Genomic DNA, 20,243 nt, shown 5'->3' with positions numbered 1-20,243 from the left:
CAATGTATATATAACCACACTACCCCTGGCACCAGTCAAACAGCACAACTGCCGTCGCCATAGCGCAGCAAAAACAGCTAGTGCAGCTACTTTTCGTGGCCGAAAGCTGCGACCCGGCGGCAGACTAAACGTTGTTATTATTATTTTAATATACATAAAATTTAACTTTTCATTATACATTTAATAATAATAATAAGCCAACTTGTGTGATATTATTTTTCTAAAATGGAGGTCACGCAGGGGATAAAAACGTTAGTCGCTATGTGTATAAGCTATACCCACGGCCCTGTATACTGTATATTATGGTAGCCGCAACCACCATCACCACTACTACCAACACCATCATAATCTCCTCCTCACTCCAACTGTTATTATTTTTTTTTCGACACTGAAAAATATGTAATATAGGTGTACAGCGGCAATATTCTTGGAGGTGATTAAATTGAATGCTTCCGTCGAGAAAATGCGTGTAAAACAAGTTATTAAATCGTGCTAACGCGGTCGGTTGAAAAGCTTCGAGTTTAATTCGATATTACGATAAACAGTAATTTGTGCACTTTGTCCGCTGGCCTTAGAATATTATAAAAAAATAAAAAATGATATACATCAAGTTACAGGCCCTACACACAATCGATGTTTTTTCTAGGATATATGTTCGATATATTATTTATCAGAGAAGCACTTGCATAGGAGTAGGAGTATTTTTTTAACCAATAACATACAATTATAATTATACGTCGAACAAATACATTTAAGGAACATAACAATGCCCATAAAATAGAATACGAATTTCAAACGTATAGGTTGTTCGGCGGAGATTTACGATTTTTAAGCGGTGAACGATAGAGTAACGTGTAAAATGCCACTAGAAATAAAAAGAGTAATAATTACCATTAGACATTACACACAATATACATTCATCAAGAGAAACATGCGCGTTCGGTAAATATATTTATTACATGGTTTAGTTAAAGATAAAATACTTTGTCACGACACAGCCGATGATATGAATAGTGTGTGTGTGTTCTTAAGTTTAAACATAAGATATTCAAAGGGTTGTCATCATTTAACGTTATATACGCTTAAACTTTGATAATTCGATAAACATAATGTATAAGTACTATGTATAGACGTAAATTTTTGGGGGGAATACGAGCAAAAACAAAAATAATCTGAAATTAAATCTTGGAGTGCATAATATAATATAGTAGGTACGCGTGATATAGTACCTATGTTTAATAAACATTGTTTATATATTGTGATCGCGAGAATCAACCTAATTTCGTACCCTGCAAAAATTATATTTTAGTATCTTAGAAATACATCTTATCGATTTTAGTGATTAAGAGGCAAGCCCGGATTAAGGGAGGGGGGAAGAAGGGGCTATGGCCCCGTGCCTACAATGGATATTAAACAATAGTCGGCCCCTGCAGGTGGATAGTTCAATTTTTTTTTAAATCAGAAATATTTGGATACAATGCATTAAATTTCTTATAGGCTAACTATATCGATAATGAATAATAAATATGTTATTATTATTATTACACTATTCTAATATCATCTATTTTTAGCAGATAATGGTGAAGAAATTAGATTTATAGGAATCCAGAGTACTGTGAATACCATCGATTGCATATTTACGACGGTTGAAACATTATTATTATTAGATGTTATATATATAACATAAACTTATAGTTATTAATTATTAACCAGCAAATTTTATTTACGTTGTTTTTCTACGAAAACAGTAAAAATCTTGTACGTCATACAGTCTTTAGTGTAAGTCGTAGTAACATTTAAAGATTTAACGGTGGTTAGTGTTCATGGATTTTTTGCAAATAAAATTTGTCAACTTTTAATTTATAAGTATTGAAATTTGAAGTAAAAATTGGATACCTATGAGTGGCTGTAAAAAGTATTTAAGCGATGCTCAGTAAAGTTAAAGAAGAAAGGAGATCATCTTTTAAAGACATCTGCTTTTAAGTTAAAATATAATTTTTTTTTTGGTCTCTGAAATTTATTGATTTGTGGGTCACCAATATTTTGGTTATTCACCTAATAAGATTGTTTATTGTCCCCGGGCCCCAAATTATCTTAATCCGGGCTTGTAAAGAGGGAACTAATTTAATAATAATACAAAAATCATATTTAATAACATTATTATGATACGTATAATATAAATCGGGGTCAAAACTTATGGATTTCGATGCCTTTGAACCTAACCTATTTATGCATAATATGTAACATAGAAATCCTATTTCGAAGATTAGATACGTAATAAGTTTTATTCAAAACGTCATATAAAACCACATCCCTAAAGGTTTTTTTCATTATTTAATTTTCAACGTAGCGTATTCCGCGTTTCTAATTTTTCACGTCTACGTCGGAAACATTCCCCGGGAAAGGGAGGGAGGGATTCCAGAAAGTGCCGAACTGCTGTAGCGGCGGCGAGTAACAATATATATTATACACGCGTACACAACACACGAATTCGATTTTACGTTATATATTTTTAATGTTAATATTTTTCGAATCGATGAGCACACACGTTTGCCATGGCACTCGTAATCTAGGGAAAAACGAGAGCACGTACAACATATACATATTATACATGTATATACATATATAAGTATATAGTTTTATTGTCTGCGCGTTGCCATTGTATGATAACCACGTACAAGCCGCCGACCGCAAGGGGACGAATGAGAGAAAACATCATCGGCATATGCATGTAATTTCGGTTAATTACGGGAAAACGGTTTTTGGAAAACGGGCGGCTATGAGCGTGGTGAGGGGGGACTACACATGCCTCAGTGGCGTCATTGTCCGCAGTGTGTGCAGCACACAATGCCGAAATTATACTGTGTGTGTGTGTGTGTGTATATATATAAAGGTAATGGGAAAAGTGGAAAATTCTGGCGTCAAAAAAAAAAAAAAAAAAATGCACACATATACTGTATTGGCTTGAAATGGGAAATGAATAATTGGTTTCATTTTTTAACTTATTTGTATAAACTCAGAAAAAATGTGCAAATTTTTGTACATTTTTAATATTCGATCTTTTCATTAAAAATGTTATTAAAAAATGAACAACAAAAAATAATAGGTATTTAGAAAATGTAATAGCCGGGTTTAATCCGATTATTATATTAGATAATGTTTTATAATGGCTGATTAAAAAAAAAAAATGTGCACATGTTTTACAAGTTTAAAAAGGTCGTATTTGAATAGAAAATTGATATGATTAAAATTGAGTTTCCAATGATCTGGGATATATACTGTTATATGTATAATCGCAACTAAATTGAGAAGTGAAACGGCGACAGCAGGGGGATTGAATGAAATAAAATTCAAACTATATTTTCTCGCATAACTATACTGCGCCACACAACAACAATAACAGCGACGACGATTACGATGATGAATATGACGATGACAGTAATTGAATTAACTAAATCAATAGGTTGTGGTCCGTGAGTTTTAGTGTAACGAGGGTTGCTATAAAGCGAGCGAGGTAAGGCGAGTGAGTGGATGACGGCAGGGGACCTCCGTTTGAAATGAAAATAAAAACAATCGATTGCCGATGGCAATGCTATAATATTAATATTATAATTATTACATATTCTATGGAAGGCATACGCGTAAGTACACACGAATGCATACGAAATGAAAATAATAATAAAAGCCTTGATTTATATTTATTTGATAAATCCTTCCCTTATGATTGTACATTATTTTTTCCCCGGCATACATTATATTACTACGGCGTAGGTATACGTTGAGACACGTCAGAATGTAATTAGCTAATGGGTTGTCATCTGTACGACGAATATTATGGGACACAGTAGAGATAATGATAATAATAATAATAATAATATTATGTGCAATGCTGTATTTACCGTGTTGTTTGCGGGGACATTCTCATCATAAAAGCTAAATGTTTCATAAAGATATTATTATACACGGCGGTGTTAATTATTTGCCCGATTGAACACTGCATAATATTATACACGCAAAACCTAAACTGAACTAGCTTGTACACGTATATATTATAATATTATGTATGTTTAATTTATAATCACCGTACCGCCCCAAAAAGCAATAACAGCATAGTGTATATACAGAATATAATAAGAATCGATAATATTGGGTTTAAAATGGGGACGATAAAACGCAAATATTTTTTTTTCATCAGAATCTTATAATTATTTTAGGTTTGGATTAAAAAGTTTAATTAAAATTTAATTACGATCTCGAGTGTTTGGTTAAAAGTTTTTATTTTTTCACAATTTATATATAATAAATTATTTTACCAAGTTTTTATGATATTCGGATAATATGTAAATTATTTGTTGTGTTTGGGTATGATTCTTTTAGTTACCTAACTATTTCAATAATTACCACGATATACCTACTGATTATTAAACAACTGGGTTTTTTCAACTAAAAAAAAGTTTTGTCGTCAATAATTCTATGTTATATTATTACCATAGGTAACATAATGTTACACATTTGCATATGACAATATTATGAAATATTAATCGAAACACTTTACTTCTTGATTAATTGTTGGTTTACGATACTGTCGATACTGATTTCAACATCAGGCCAATTGAAAACGAAACAAAAAACAATGAAAAAAGGTATTTATCTTGTAACTATATACGTATACCGCGACGTTCGTTGGTGAGAAAGATTTAACGGACTTCTTTCAAATGGCGTGTAATACTCTTAAAATGTGAAAAACCACACTTCAAAAAAAAAAAATAAAAAAATATTGTGCAGCATATATTATACACATCAAAACAAAAACAACTATATATATTTATGTATACTATATAGGTACTAAACGGCAGAAAGAAGAAAAGTAATAGGTAATTAGTATAGTCGTGTGCTATGCTTAATCACTACTGTGAGTTTGATTGAGACTTATCATCTCCTCGTTTAAATAGGTAATAGTATATATACTGTGCAAAATCTACATACGTCAAAAAAGTGCAATCAAAACACAAAAGGTGCAAAACATCAAAAAAAAAATTTAAAAATAGTGTATACATTTAAACATCAAAATATTCGCGCACTTACTTAGATAAGTATATATTTTTTTAACGAAATTTTATCCGTTAAAAACATGTTCAAATGTAGCATGAAATACATATAAAAACATTAATTTTTTAGGAAGAGAAGTTATTATGGATGGAGATAAAAGGAGTTGCGTTTATATTCAAGACTACCGTCTTTTATAACACGTTTTTCAGGCTCTCGGTCGTTGGTCAAAAATTAATTAAAAGCTCACAGTGGAAAAAAAAGAATAAGAATATATTTTTTTTGGCGGGAAAAGTTTAAGAATAAAGGCATTCGACCTCTGGCACCATTAATTAGTTTTCTAATTAGACTGGGAAATTAACCATTTTGAAATTTCCACTTTTACTGAATAAGCTAAATATATACACCACCACTGTGTGACTGTATATATGTGCTTTTCCCCCGTTGTTGTTGTTCTCATTAAAACAACAATAAAAGACTTCTTCTGTCCAAAAAAATAATAATGATAATAATAAAAAACGCAAGTTTGTTCAAGCTGTTATTTGACCAAAAAAAAAAAAAAAATAATAATAATAATAATAATAATATACAAAAAATAAACAAGTAAATAATAATGATAACGTCAATAGATGTAATTGAAAAACCATTATCCTAATGGATTTCCGTCACACACCTCTGAACGTGACAGTCTATCTAACTATACCACCCATCACCGTACGAACAATTGGACATGTATAGACTTTTTAGCTGAGATATTATTTAATCTTGCTATACAGAATTTACACTCGACGGGAACGCGTATTATAATGTCATTATGATGATGGCCACCTGCAGCTGCAGTGAATATACATATTACGACGATGGACCGTGGATAACTATATATAAATAATAAGTACCTATACAATATTTTATGTAACCACCCTGCATTGATTTCGTTACGACACGATAGAACATAAAAAGTATTAACAGAAATAATTTAACAATAACAGAAACGCGGTACAAAAATGCCAATAGGTTAGACTGCGTATAATAATACATACGATGGCGGTAGGTAATTCTAAAAATGAGATGACTGTGTTCACGTGTATTATACAATACACAGACCCGTGAATTCAGACCCCACAACGATCCCTTACCGAAAACAATATGATTGTCTCTTAAATTATCATAATATTTAGCTTTCGGGTCACGAACAACAACAACGGGGAGACAGAGCACCACTGCAGTAATAAAATTGTAATAATTTTATAAAATGCTGAAAAAAAAACAACGAAGAATTGGCGGGATCTGCCACGGTAGTTTGTTTCACGTTATGTTACCTGTCTCTCCGGTGGTGGCCACGATGGGCGGCGACGGTGGCCCGTGACCGAACCCGTTGACGGCCGATATAGTAAACTCGTACTGCGTGTAAGGGCTGAGCGGCCGTATGGTGTAGTACATGGTGACCACGCCGCTGATGACGCCCGGCGACTGAGACGCCGACCTGGGTTTGTGTGATATCGTGTAGTACTGTATGTCGTCCGGATTGGGGTGCGACCAGCTCAGCTTGACCGACGTGGACGTCACGTCCGACACTTTGACGTCGATAGGCGGACTGGGCAGTGCTATGAGAACAAGTAAACGATCTAGGTTGTACGTATATATATCTACTATACGGTTATGTTAAATATTCTACATCAATATATATCCATCATTGAGTAGTGATTGATTAGTTCCGGGCGATACGTGATCGTGTCAATGATGACGTCAGCCGGAAGGAATTCTTAAATATCAATTAGGTACGGAAAATCATAATAACCCGTCAGGCAGGATTCTAAAAATTTACTGCCAGTTGACGTCATATAAGTATATCAAAGGTGGAAAAGATAAATTAGTTGATTAAGTTGATTTTTCCGCGAATGCGCATTCATTGAACCAAAGTTACTAATTATGTGATCATACCTATAGTTATTTAGCCATGAATATATCAAAAGATTTCACATTTTATACAATATTACTATATAGGTTACATTGGACAGAACTCTAATGATGCAACCTACCCGAAGTTTCTGGAAATCGCATATAAGCCGTATAAAGACCATCACATACACAATAAGCGGTGACACGGTAAAGAATAGAATTGCGATGATTTGGGAACGTTAAAATAATTGCACATTTATAATAAATTGAGTATTACGAATATTTAAAATGTTTAACTTTTTTTTGTAATTTAAATAATATATTATTATGATCTCGGAGAAGTTTGCTATTACATGCAAGTGCAAATGGTAAGGTGAATAATTTTTTCCTTAAATGATTATTTGATTAATTTAATTGATGTTATCACGTCGTCGCAACATTTTACATTTCTAGAAATATTATTATAAGTGTGAACGTTTTCACTAGTTTTCAACCAAGTACAAGGAACATACATTTAAAAGTTGAAACGGTAGAATAGTGAAATTCGTATAATAAAACCTTTAAACGTATTTACATATATCACTTATAAAATCCTCGTGGGATAACCATCTGCAGCAGGAGTATAATAAATATATAAATCATACAAACCAAAAAGTCGATTACCTTTAAAATCGGTTTACAATCGAGACGAAAACCAAATAGAATTTCGACGAAATTAACAAATAAGTAATATATAATGCACATTGTGTACACCGCATTTCACTGTAGTTAAATAAAGAAATCGATGAGCAAAAAAAAGGCAAACGGGTGAATAAGAACAAAGGACATTTTTGAAAATAAGAACTGGGAGCGTTAAATATATGTAGTTTAAAGCCCATGTATTATACAATACATTATAGAATGTATAATAGCGAATAGTAGCATAAAAAAAAAAAAAATTAAAAAAATACGAACTCGAAAGAAACGTTTTAATATAATGTGACACGTGATGCTTTATAAAATAAAAATAATTTTAAAAATTGAACCATTTATTGAAGTAAAATTGTTTTGGATAGGTACCAAAAATAAACACCATGGACGAAATTGTATCCTCTTAAATGCATAAAATAAGATTTAGTAGAATTCGTTTTTCATGTTTGACGAGGAAAAATGAGTTTCTCTAATATCACGCAGTGTTTTACTTTTTATGAGTTCAAAGAAATACGATTTTTAAAATATTTATTCCTGCGCGTTATATCATCATAAAAATGTCTATAATAATTTAAGTCCTCGTCAATGTCGTATCATGTATTAAGAATGTATACCATGCTCTTTGTATTATTATCCAGTTTCCAAACTTGCATTAACGATTCGATACTATACAATGCACCATATAATATAATATTCAATAACGGAGTATCTAGTATTACACACACACGTCAATGTAATTTAATACAAATCGCAATTGTTCAGAATGAAATGCGAGGTTGGCGACCGATATCTGAAGAACTTGAAAACATCTAATCAATATAGATGGTGAGGCTTATATTACTACTATATGCATTGAATGTGATAGGAATTCCCACTAACTTTAATTACACTTAACCCTTAACGAGTTAAGTTCCACTAGCTATCTAATAATCACTGTAGTAGGTATAGGTACTTAAAGTAGATAATATTATATAATATAGGCAGGTAGGTACATGTATGCATATTATTGTATATATATATAGTACGGGTTTAATTAGTTTAATAAATCCTTAGCATATAATAGTTTTATCTTTTGACGATCACTGCTGAACAGATATCATGATATCGTAATAATTATATTATAATAATGTATGCTGCGTGGCTGAGAGGAGAGAGACGGGGCCGCGTTTAATTTACGTTAAAAGTTAACTTACTCAAGACTTTAATGAAAGTCGTCGCTTCAATCATGCCCAGAGACGAGGCTGCGATACACGTATAATTATCGGAAACCTCAACGTTTGTCAAGTTCAACACGTTCCGGCCCACGGGCAACTTGTCTTCCGGCGAGAGTTCCGTTGTCTTTCCTCGGCGCCATTTTACGTACGGCATCGGTGAACCGACGGCCACACACGGTATGCTGATGTTTTCGCCGACTTTTACTTTCTCCATAGTGGGCGGAGGGATGGAAAACTGCGGTGGCACTCGACGAACTGAAACAAACAAGACGTACATTACATTATCCGAGTTCAAAATTATAAAATATTTTCGCACGACAACGCATTTGACGTCGATCGGGAAACAAAATGTCTGCTTGTATAAATATAAAAACGTAACTTAAGTCGATAATTTTATTTTAGCATGGTTGACATTTTGTCAGAAAGAATAAAGCGACGAGAGAGACTAACGTGAAATTATAATACACGCAACAGTAACGGATATCCTAATTGTTTAGGGAATTCCGCTGTCAATAAATTATCAAGACGGGACTCTTTTCGATTACGAAAATAGCACTTAAGCGAATTACTGAACACGGGGACAATCGCTGCGGAGGCGGAACGTTGTGTTGGACGACGCCGATGGCATAAGACGAAGTCGAGTATTCAACTTGAAATAACTCGATTATCGTAATTGTGTGGCATTTTTAATGCATCAGATGTATGAAGTACTGTCAAATTTTCTCTCAGCTTATACAGTCTGTCTAAAATGTGGGAATTCCACCCGGATTGTTTAAGAAAGTTTTGAGTATTCTGTTGGAGCAAAATTAATGCAAAAGCCCCGTTGAACCAAAGTATAATACGATGGCGGCACAATTTGATTGAGGAACAGAGAATTATAAATATTTTTCAACCCTATAAAACCTACATAGTTAGATACAATTATATTATGTTTTTCAAATACTTTTTATAACACTGAAGTAAAAAAACCTTTTCCAGGGACAAACGTTGAAGACCTGAGGGTATCATCAAGGTTGACTGTTGACTGTCGGAGACAACACTAAAAGATTTACTTTTACATAACATTTTTTTAATAATTAGAATCAGTAGTTGAAACTTTAAAATATTTAAAATGTTTATTCAGAAATTTGCAAATTGCAAACCAAGGTAATTTTAATAAAAAATTATAAACATTTTAACAAATTTTCGTATTATTTTTATTTTAGTGTTTCTCGATTATTTAAAGAGTACTGATAATTTTCAATTTTGATCTTCCAAAAGTACCAACTATAAACCAACTACACAGCCAATTAGTTACAAGAAACTTCCCTCAAAGTTGATCATCAGAATATATTTTCAACTGGAAAAAGTCTACGGACAAGAAAAAAAAATACACACTATAAAATCAATTTGTTTATAGTTACACTTAGAATTTAAAGCTATATTATTTAATTAGATAATATTCGTTAATAATTAATAAATAAATAAAACGCTATGAGTAGGTTAATAACTGTTAGTTCAAAAAAATAAACATTTGAAAATATTGTTGTTTGAAAAATATTATCGCATTACATTATACTTCCCACGCAATTAGATTAATTTTGATACCACCTAACAGCGTACGACTTATATACCATACGGTTTATCCGTACGCATGTGAGTGAAAAGGATATGTATGATTGATATAGTATGGTTATTGATCGTTTAATCAAATTTCATTTATATTAAAGTTACATAATTTTAACTCAAGATTCAATGTCGACGTAGACGTCCCACACATACAATATATATATATATATATGTGAATACTGTGATGAGTATATCTCTTTGCTCAGAGACATCATGTTATATAGCAACTACGGTTCAGACGTTTGAACGTCAAGCTCTTTTGACTTTCATCACTACACCAAATTCACACTCCTTAAAGGCATATACGTATACTAAATAGTAACAAAATATGAAATTTATTGATACAAGTGGCTTTATAACCTAATACCTTGTTATACGTCCTATTGCATTATTAATATCATTAAAATAAGACGTTTATTTGAAAACAACATACCTACTTGAATATAACATTAAATTATAAACCTACAACTTTTTATCCAAAACATGTCACTGCTATTAGTGCTATTATTATTTGATATCAAAAAAACAAAAAACAAAAATTGGTTATTCGCAAAACTCTATTTTATTAAAATATTTATGAATAAAAACCTGATTGTCATTCTATCATAGGTTAGTTAAATTAATTTTATTTTTATGTATAAGTATTTTTTTTTTTAATTTCTTGTCAGGTGGCACTGCTGGGAGCCTTCCTTTTGTGTAATTAATGTTATTTTTTTTTCTTTTTAAGTCACCACACTTACTTATTATACACTGTATGTATAGATTGTAAATACACTTTTATCTTCAATAAAAAAAAAAAATTTAAAAATTTAAAAAAAAAGAGTATATTTTTTAAATACTTAAACAAAAACTTTCAGGTTTCGCTTAAATAATTCAACTCGGTATACAGGCAACCAGTTAGTATCATGGATTGGTTCCGAAGAGTATAGACTAACCCCTTTTTGGCTGATTAATAACAGTCGAAAAAAGGTTATAAGCAGCTACATATATTGTACATACCACGATGAGTAACTGTAGTGAAATGTTTTCTATAATAATGAACTTTTATCGACTGTGGACGTTCTATAATATACGAATACAGTTTTGCTTAAAAATTATTAATGCACCGCCGCAGCTATTTATAATAACGGATATTCTTACTATACTTTGTGTTACAATATAATATAAAACGGTTGTTGCCAACAACGACACTAAATTGCACGCAATGCACTGTGAAATTACAAGATATTTTATGGTGGTGCGTTCGGAGTGAAACGATTTGTTGCTTTGGTAATCAAATTGTTCGCGTCGCCAGAAAGTACATGTAGGCAGGTACCCCAGATTTTTCAACAAAACGACATGCGCAATAGACGCTAAACAAATGTACAGTAATCAAAAACACGGAATTCGGTTCTTTAATTATTACCACACCTCAGCCCGTAAAGTAATCCGATTGCGAGCGCAGTGGCCCTTTTCTGGGTTTTTGAAAATAATCCTACGTCCGATCCCTCTGTGCACCACGCGCATTTTCCGTTCCGTCTAGGTAGGTTTTTCCTTATCCCAGTGAGTGAGTAGTTAAACACACTAGGCTTTGGTTGTGTTAGGGGGAGGGGACAGTGTATGGAGCAATTTGAAAACCGGAAAGCATCCGCGGGCTAAGCTAATCGTCGTCGTAATACCGTCTGGACGGTCGGCTACGGAAGGTACACGTGGGTAGTACCAATCATAAAAACGTTAAACGACTGTGAGGTTTACTGATGACTTTGCCAGCTGACTAGGAAACACCAAGTCATTTGGCACACGAATTTTTATTTTAAAGCCGGTCGAAATCGAGAACCATTGCAGTGACGGACCACGCAGCTGTTCGCTAAGCAGAGAGATTTCCAACAAGTGCCAATAGCGATTCTAGTATTTACACTTACATCATATATTATAATTTAGATGCAAGTATTTACGTGTAGAATTTAAGAAAACTGATATTCTGATAGGTATATCATTTCAGAAAATTTAAGGTATACCTGTTTCTTTACTACAACATACAAATCGCTAGTTATTAGCAAATAAATTCAGTACAAAAATTCGATGGCGTCAAAAAAGAAACGAAATCATACGATCGTCTATGTATATTTATCTATATATAAAAGCGAAAAAAAAATGAAAACTACAATGAAACATACAAAAAAATAATAATATTAGTATAAAAGACTAAAGTTAGAAAATTCTAATTTCGATCTATATTTAAATGCAATCACTATATTTATCATAAACATTGAAATGTTGTAATAATTTAAATTATAATAGACACAAAACAATTTATAAAAGTATTTGTTTTTCATATATGAGAAGATTTTTATTGAAAAAAAAAATGTTTGATAAATGGTCTGTTAAAGGTATTCATTTTACAACACATGATTTTCTAAAACATTATGATTCCATTAGAACGTGTCATTTCTAAAAAGACCTACAAAACCACGCATTACAGGGTTTTATTTAATAGGTATAATTTATTCGTTCTCAAAGGTATACTAAATGCATGCATATACCTATATATGGCCTTAATATGTCCATATCACAAACAACGATAAATATTAGTGCGTATGAATCATATATACCACACTGATACCTAACTGTAAGAAAACTATAAGAATTTAATGGCTTCTTAAAATTATTATTATTAGCTGTATGGGAAAAGGCGAAGCGAAAATGAAACGCTCGAGGAGTATAAAAACGTGTTAACGGTTTTTTATTATACGCATAAAATAATAGATAATTTTCATTGTGTTTAAAAATTATATTAAAGGCATAAACCGTTTAACGATAAATTATGTTTAGCATATTAAATTTTTATTACGAACATGGATGTACATCATACACTTAACTATACATTATATTATATTTGTAATGTATTTTATTTTATAATAGAACATCAAAACTAAATGTCTCGTGAAATATAATTTTATTCATAATTTTTTGGTCTTTGGAAATATTTTAAAAACCATCACTAGGTAGTAATTATATTTTTATTTGTTGATTTCAAATGAATTACATATCATACTATAATAAACAACACGTAGGTACCTCTCTTTTAAATAGATGAAGTACAATTTAAGTGTTTCAAGCGCACCGGTTATAAAACTATACCTACTACTAATTATAACTAGAAGACCAAAATAGGATTAACATAAAGCTTCAATTCAATGGTGATGAATTTCACAAAACGTAAACAGGACGTATTGGAAGTGCTTATGTCATGTTAAAAGTATATTACGCGTTTATTTTTGTTATAAATTAATACGGCATAGTTAGGTGTGTATCGTTATTTTACCCACATAATTTGTTTCGCGGGAATCGTTAAGTATCAACTATTTTGAATTTAATTTTTCAGTCAAATATCAAAGCTAATAGTATAAGAATCAATATATCTGAGTCACACGCTGCGGCCGTCAGTGTACTTTATATTCCATACAATTATGAAAATAAAGTAAAATATTACATTCACATATGATTGTATAAACTAATTCAACTCTATACAATTGATTTATTATATAATAATGAAGGGCTTCGAGTGGGTTTGTACACAGGGTGGCAATGGTCTAGTGGTTCTTGAATTTAATTAATTAACACACACACACGCGCGCGCGCACACACACACACCACACACACACATATACATATATTTAATTATCTACCCATACGCATGCTCAAGCCGTTAGTGTGTGTGTATATATATAAATGTGAACCATGCTGTATATAGTATTCATCTAGAATAATTTTTATTTAGAAACCATAAACTCGAGAATATATAGAGGAGGGACAATTAGGCGATTCTGAATTTATACGCGCGTGAATACGTGGTGGACGAAGTCGGTAGGTGGTGGCGTATACCAGACGACATTATAAAACACACATGTCGTCCACCCACATCCACGCTAAAGTGCAGCAGCAGAGGCTATACCCTTCTTCCCGGCCGTCGGAAGACCGGTGCCCAATTACGCTCTTGTCGGGCGCCATGCATTTAACCCAGACCACTTCCGGTGGACTTGCACAATCAGCAATGCCATTTTCCCGGGACGGCGACCTTTACACAGGATGGCAGCGTTTTTGCCGCCGCCTCCTTTGAATAACTACTATACAATAATGTACGACCCTTTTACAAACATTTTTTTTATTCGTTCTATGATTATGTCAAAAACTGGGGATTCGTTAGTATCAAATAATGCTCATACAATTCTATTAATATTAACTTATTATTATTATGCATAGAGTTAACGAACTATGTATAATATATACATACTTAAGTATTATCGCATGTCTAACTGTATATTTTTATATAAACAATTTTGTTTTTCAGTTAAACTCGTGTAATTTCATACATATAGGCATAATTCTATGCGTGTTCAATTAGATATTATGTCGTTCATACCGATGTATATTTGCTGAGAAACTATATATATATAAGTTATTTTTCAAAAATGTAACCAGAAGAAATCAAATACCAGTTACGTATTTATACAAATTATGAATTTACAAATACATAATAAATGATCACGGTGATTGTGCTAGTTGTAATATTCACGAACAGTAGTTAATATTTATATTAACATCAGTTTTAATTCATCTTACCAATAAAATATTATGTCAGTATAAAATGATTTAAAATATAACGATATCCATACTATATTAAGCAATTTAATCAACGTATCGCGTCAATCGGATGGAATAAATGGTATAATTATTATTCGGGAAAAACTGGGGGCGTTTTTAAAATCCTTATTTAAATTGTCCGATATTTATTTAAGTCGACTGAATCGGCGGATTATGCGGTAAACCGCTTACGGAATAAACAAACCCCAGGTTGAATGTAATTAGAAAAACCGTTTCAGGGGGAACTTGAAAAAACACTAACAAAAAATGAGGGTGAAAAAAATATGGTGGGTAATTATTTTAATTAGCCGACACATTAACAATTACCGCTTCGACGTAAATAACAACACAACGTGGAAATAGATACTGATAAAACGTACCTATACTTAACATGGACACCGAATCTAATATAATAATCATACCAATAACATAGATACAGTTATTAACTAAGTTTTGTAAACGTGTAGTCAAGTCGCCATAGGATATGATTTTTTCCTTAGAATAAAGGACGAGATCGAAAAAATTGCTTCCGTCATGCGCTGGAGGCAGGGGAAAATGGATTTTTACACTAATTTTTCAAACCCGATAATCCAATTAAACTCCTTTCAGTAGTTGAGTCTTATAAGGGGAAAATAAAAGACAAAAAAGAAAGAGACAGAGAATAAAAGCAAAAACTCAAAGTTTGTGAGGACGGGATATTCTAATTTGACGGCAGACAGAAAAAATTGTAAAATATAAAGAAAAACTTACTGCAGGTACAACGTAAAGACATTTCGGCAACCTCAAGGGACGACGACGATGCTCCGTAGTAAACGCATGTTAAACTTTTATGGTTTCGATTTTTTTTTTTTTATGATAACGCGTGATAAGGGCAATAGTAATAAGTGACTATAATATAAATGTAGTAAAAAATACTTATATAAATGTGCAGGTATACACGTTCAAGCATGTTGTGCTCATTTATTATTAAAACTAGTACGTTTTATTGAACAGTTCGCCACGGTGGAGTGTATGATAAAAACGTATTCAACCGTAAAACGTGCTCGTGGTTTAAGCAAATATAATAAACATACATATCGACATATACTGTATATACATATAAGAAATGGAATGCCAATTGTTTTTTATTGGTGGAACGCATAAATATGAAAAGAAAATTGATTGTTTGATCGAAGTTTAGAAGTGTTCGTTCTTAGTTATTTGAGTACAACCATTTGGGAAATCAATCAGAGATTACTATATAGTTTAAAACAGTAGGTAACATAAAAAAAAAAAGTTTTCCTGTATAGGTATGAATGGGAGTCATTTTTTATTTTTATTTTAAAACATTCGATATTTCGCAAAGAACAAACTAGAGGTTAAAATTAATTTATAAATTATAAGCTATAGTACACAAAACGAAAAAGAAAGACGTAACGTGATGTATAATGATTTCACACTGCACCAAGTTAACTGTGGGTTTTTTTTGGAACAGGGAAAAAAATGGAGTTGTTTATTGTGTCACGTACAGTATTGTAGACTGATCAGTGATTGTTATACGTCTTATATAGTTAATTTATACCATTTACCGTATTTTGTTTTGCGATTAATTGTTTATGAATTTTACAAAAAAATAATTAAATTTGTTCCTATACGTGATAAATTATTAGCCAAATATTTTTAAGAATTTAATGTTCAGTTGCGAAGAAAAATATCGAAAAAATTGATATTCTTTTAATAGTTTCAGTATTATTATATAAATATATAAAAAAAATAAAATAAAATAATACTTTTCAACGGAAAATTATTAAATTTTGAAGATAACTTAGAAGACATGACGGTTACGGTAATAAGTTTCATGGATAGCGTAGTATAATAATTCATTCTTGGTAAAAAAAAAAAAAAAAAGAGTAAATGAAATAAATTAATAAAGAAATTAAATTAATTCTAAGTGTAAAAATTTAAATTTGATATGAGCAGTTGAAACACGAATAGCCAAATTGTTTTTAATAAAATTCTAAATACTGAATAAAAAAAAAAAAACTACAAGGCAACAAATAGTGAAATGTTCCGGTAAAAAAAGGTGAAAAATATTAAAATATTTTTTCAAAGAATAATCAGCAGTGTATCATGTTTATAAAATGAATTATTCAACAAATATAATTTAATTTAAATTTATATTATTTATTAAAATATTTTTCATCATTATAAGCCTGGCCTAGCACGGATAATACAACCAAACATTATAATTCTATATCATCCTAAAAGTAGGTGTGGTATTAAATATGCTTGATTATTTATATAGATATCAACGCGCCTATTATAGTCTGGGTATCAACCGAATTAAACAATTGGTAAATGGTCCGACTATGGTTGGTGGTTATGGGTTTAACTTTGGCGTAAGCAAGCGTCGTTTAAAATTTTTAATCAATGATAATTCATCGCATATATAAAACTGTTGTTTGAAAATGTTATCGTTATATTCTGATGAGTTTTTAAAGGCATAATAAATCTCCGTTGAATTCTTAAATGTAATGTAATCATTTTTTGATGAGGTACACATGAAATTCTTTTGGGTCAATTTTAGAGGCCAAAACAGTGTTTGATGAAGAAGAAAAGACACACCATCGTAAAAACCGATAGCATTAAACGTAAGCATATAAAGACTATAAAATGGATTTAAAAAATATACATCATAAGATTTATCCAATAAGAGAGCACACGCCATAAATCATAAAATTAATCAACTACTTTTTTTCGCAAATCTTTAATGGTTTCCGATAAAGTTCTTCCCGAGTATTAGTGAACAACAATCATTGAACTTTTTTTTTATCGTTCTATAATGGTTGGGACTTGAAAGTTGTCTTAAATATTTTATAAGCGTTTAAGTGATCACTACTATAACATTTAGAAAGTTCTCCACAAATAATTTGTAACAAAATATTTTAACAACTTAAAATATTTTTATTTAAATTGTGCAAAAGATGTAACTACCATATAAATTCAAAAAATAATGACTAACATTTACTCAATAGATAATTTTAAAAGTTGAAAGTACTGATTAACTTTTTTTAAGAATTACGATAAAATAGAGGCGAGTTTATATTAATTGATTTCACAATATTGCTTAAAATTTCAATTCCGAAAGAAAGAATGTATTCGTGAACTAATGCTGTTATTTTGTTTATTTTATACTATTTTTCTGTAAAAATTGATACTTTTAGATTCAGTGCAAAATTTTTCTCAATAATTCCACTCTAATTGTGAGGAAAAATATATAACTTGTCTTCAATTATTTTTCAGTGAATTTTGTTTTTCAAATTTCGATTATTTCTCACTTCTGTAAAATGGAATAACTAAAACATACGCGATATTACAAAAACACGTGACTATAATCTGCGTTGACACATTATTCAGTTTAGATCTAGATTTTAAAAACATTTAATTATTTTATTAAAGTATTCTAAAAAAAATAATCATCATTAACTTCTTAAGTGTCACTATAATGGGTGGTTTCTTTAATCACGTCTTTCTCGCCTGTTTTTTTTTTTTGCTTTATTTTTTGTGCTACTATTCTCGCATATGCTTATTGTACCTAAATTGTACAGATTGCATATTAAATGATAAAAATTTAAAAAAAAAAAAAAATCATTAGTATTTATATTAAATAATTTTCCAGTTTAATGTTTTATTGTACGGTCAATCGATAAATACAACTCAAAATAACTGCACGAATAACGAACTGTAGTGTAATTATTTATGTATAAATGTTCTCATTTACTGTTTATTTGGTCCAAATAACATTCTTTTGTTAAAGCGAATTTGACGATCTTCACGGAAATATTTTGGTTTATCGCAACAACGTCAGAGGAAATTGAATGAAACATCCGACGGTTCACGCCTGCCACTAACCCCCCCCCCCCCACCATCTTCTTGACGGAGACCCCACACTAATGTTTCACAATTAACCTAATTAATTAACAGTAACCTCGCGAAGGGTATATCGTCCTGGGACATCATAAATTCGTTTGGTCCCGTTTACCTGTACGTGCCCGTAGGTCGGAATCGTAAATTACATTTAATATAAAAGTTAAAAAAAAGCACAGATCCCACCGAATGAAAAAAGAAAAAGAAACAACAAATGAATGGAAAATAATGCGATTTCAGTTTTCTAGTTTGTTCTTTGTTTTTACGTACAATTGGGTTTTCGTTGAAAAATGCGTATAGGTGTAACACGGTACGTATAATATATACAGCAGGCAGACTGCTCGGTAGTCCAAACGAAAATATTATAACAAAACACACACACACAAAAGTAATAATAATAATAATAATAATAAACAAAAAGAAATTATGGCGCTCACCTCTGACCCAAAGTTGCATGGTCGTAGCGTGTTGTGTGCCTACTGTGTTTTCTGCCACGCATTCGTATTTTCCCTGGTCAGTTTCCTGACTGTCACTGATCTGCAAAGCACCTGAAACACAAAATAAAAAAACACACGCACATTATTCACAGTTTTTGCAATAGTTTTATTTTCTTCTCATCACGACCGACATAGAGATCGGTTTGTGATGGGTTCGAGTTTGAGGGAAAAAGGTGAAACCATTAGGGATGGATAGAACATGATGTTTGATAAACGTCGAGGACTTGTGTAATATAATAATAATAATAATAATAACGGGGCAAAGAGGAGCAGCTCTCAATATAATATATAATATTGTATATATATATATATATATATATATATATATATAAATGTATGTATGTGCAAAGGATTTTACGATTTCCGGTCGCGTTTTTACTGCCCGACAGGCGCCCGTCGCAGTTTACCCCCACCGACCATAATATCTACATACATAAAGCTATCGGAAAGCATCGACCGTGGCAGGACCATATTTTCGATTATTGCGACCTCGACCTCCCTTGTCATCTATTCCGCACAACGTCCTCTCCGCCCGTGCAGCTGCCATCAACCGTCCATTTTGCCCACATCACGGAGCGGACATCATCGGCGTTTATATGCGGCGGAGTTCGACCCCAAAAGCCGACGCGAATATAACGACCGACCCTTCAAATAATATTATAATAATAGTCAACCGGACGAACGGTTTTTGTTGCCGGTCAATTCACTTATTCGACTAGGATTTCTCTCAATTATAACTACGACATGGTAACCGTTATTA

General features: G+C 31.7%; 1 protein-coding gene across 4 annotated transcripts in view; it reads right to left on the bottom strand.

The window, feature by feature from the left end:
• The window catches only part of Lar (tyrosine-protein phosphatase Lar), a 158,733-nt gene that overhangs the window by 26,574 nt on the left and 111,916 nt on the right, over positions 1 to 20,243 (bottom strand). For all 4 annotated transcript variants that reach the window (XM_089222664.1, XM_089222667.1, XM_089222665.1 and 1 more), the window contains 3 exons: positions 19,424 to 19,534; positions 8,829 to 9,104; positions 6,366 to 6,650 (listed from right to left, as the gene is read on the bottom strand). In XM_089222664.1, the coding sequence (XP_089078790.1) occupies positions 6,366 to 6,650; positions 8,829 to 9,104; positions 19,424 to 19,534 (672 nt within the window). The remainder of the gene's footprint in view (positions 1 to 6,365; positions 6,651 to 8,828; positions 9,105 to 19,423; positions 19,535 to 20,243) is intronic.

This window comes from Diuraphis noxia, unplaced genomic scaffold, assembly GCF_037042655.1.
Source record: "Diuraphis noxia isolate RWA-SAM2 unplaced genomic scaffold, SU_Dnox_SAM2 contig0003, whole genome shotgun sequence".
In the NCBI taxonomy this organism is placed as follows: Eukaryota; Metazoa; Arthropoda; class Insecta; order Hemiptera; family Aphididae; genus Diuraphis; species Diuraphis noxia.
This window is presented reverse-complemented; position numbering and strand designations above follow the sequence as displayed.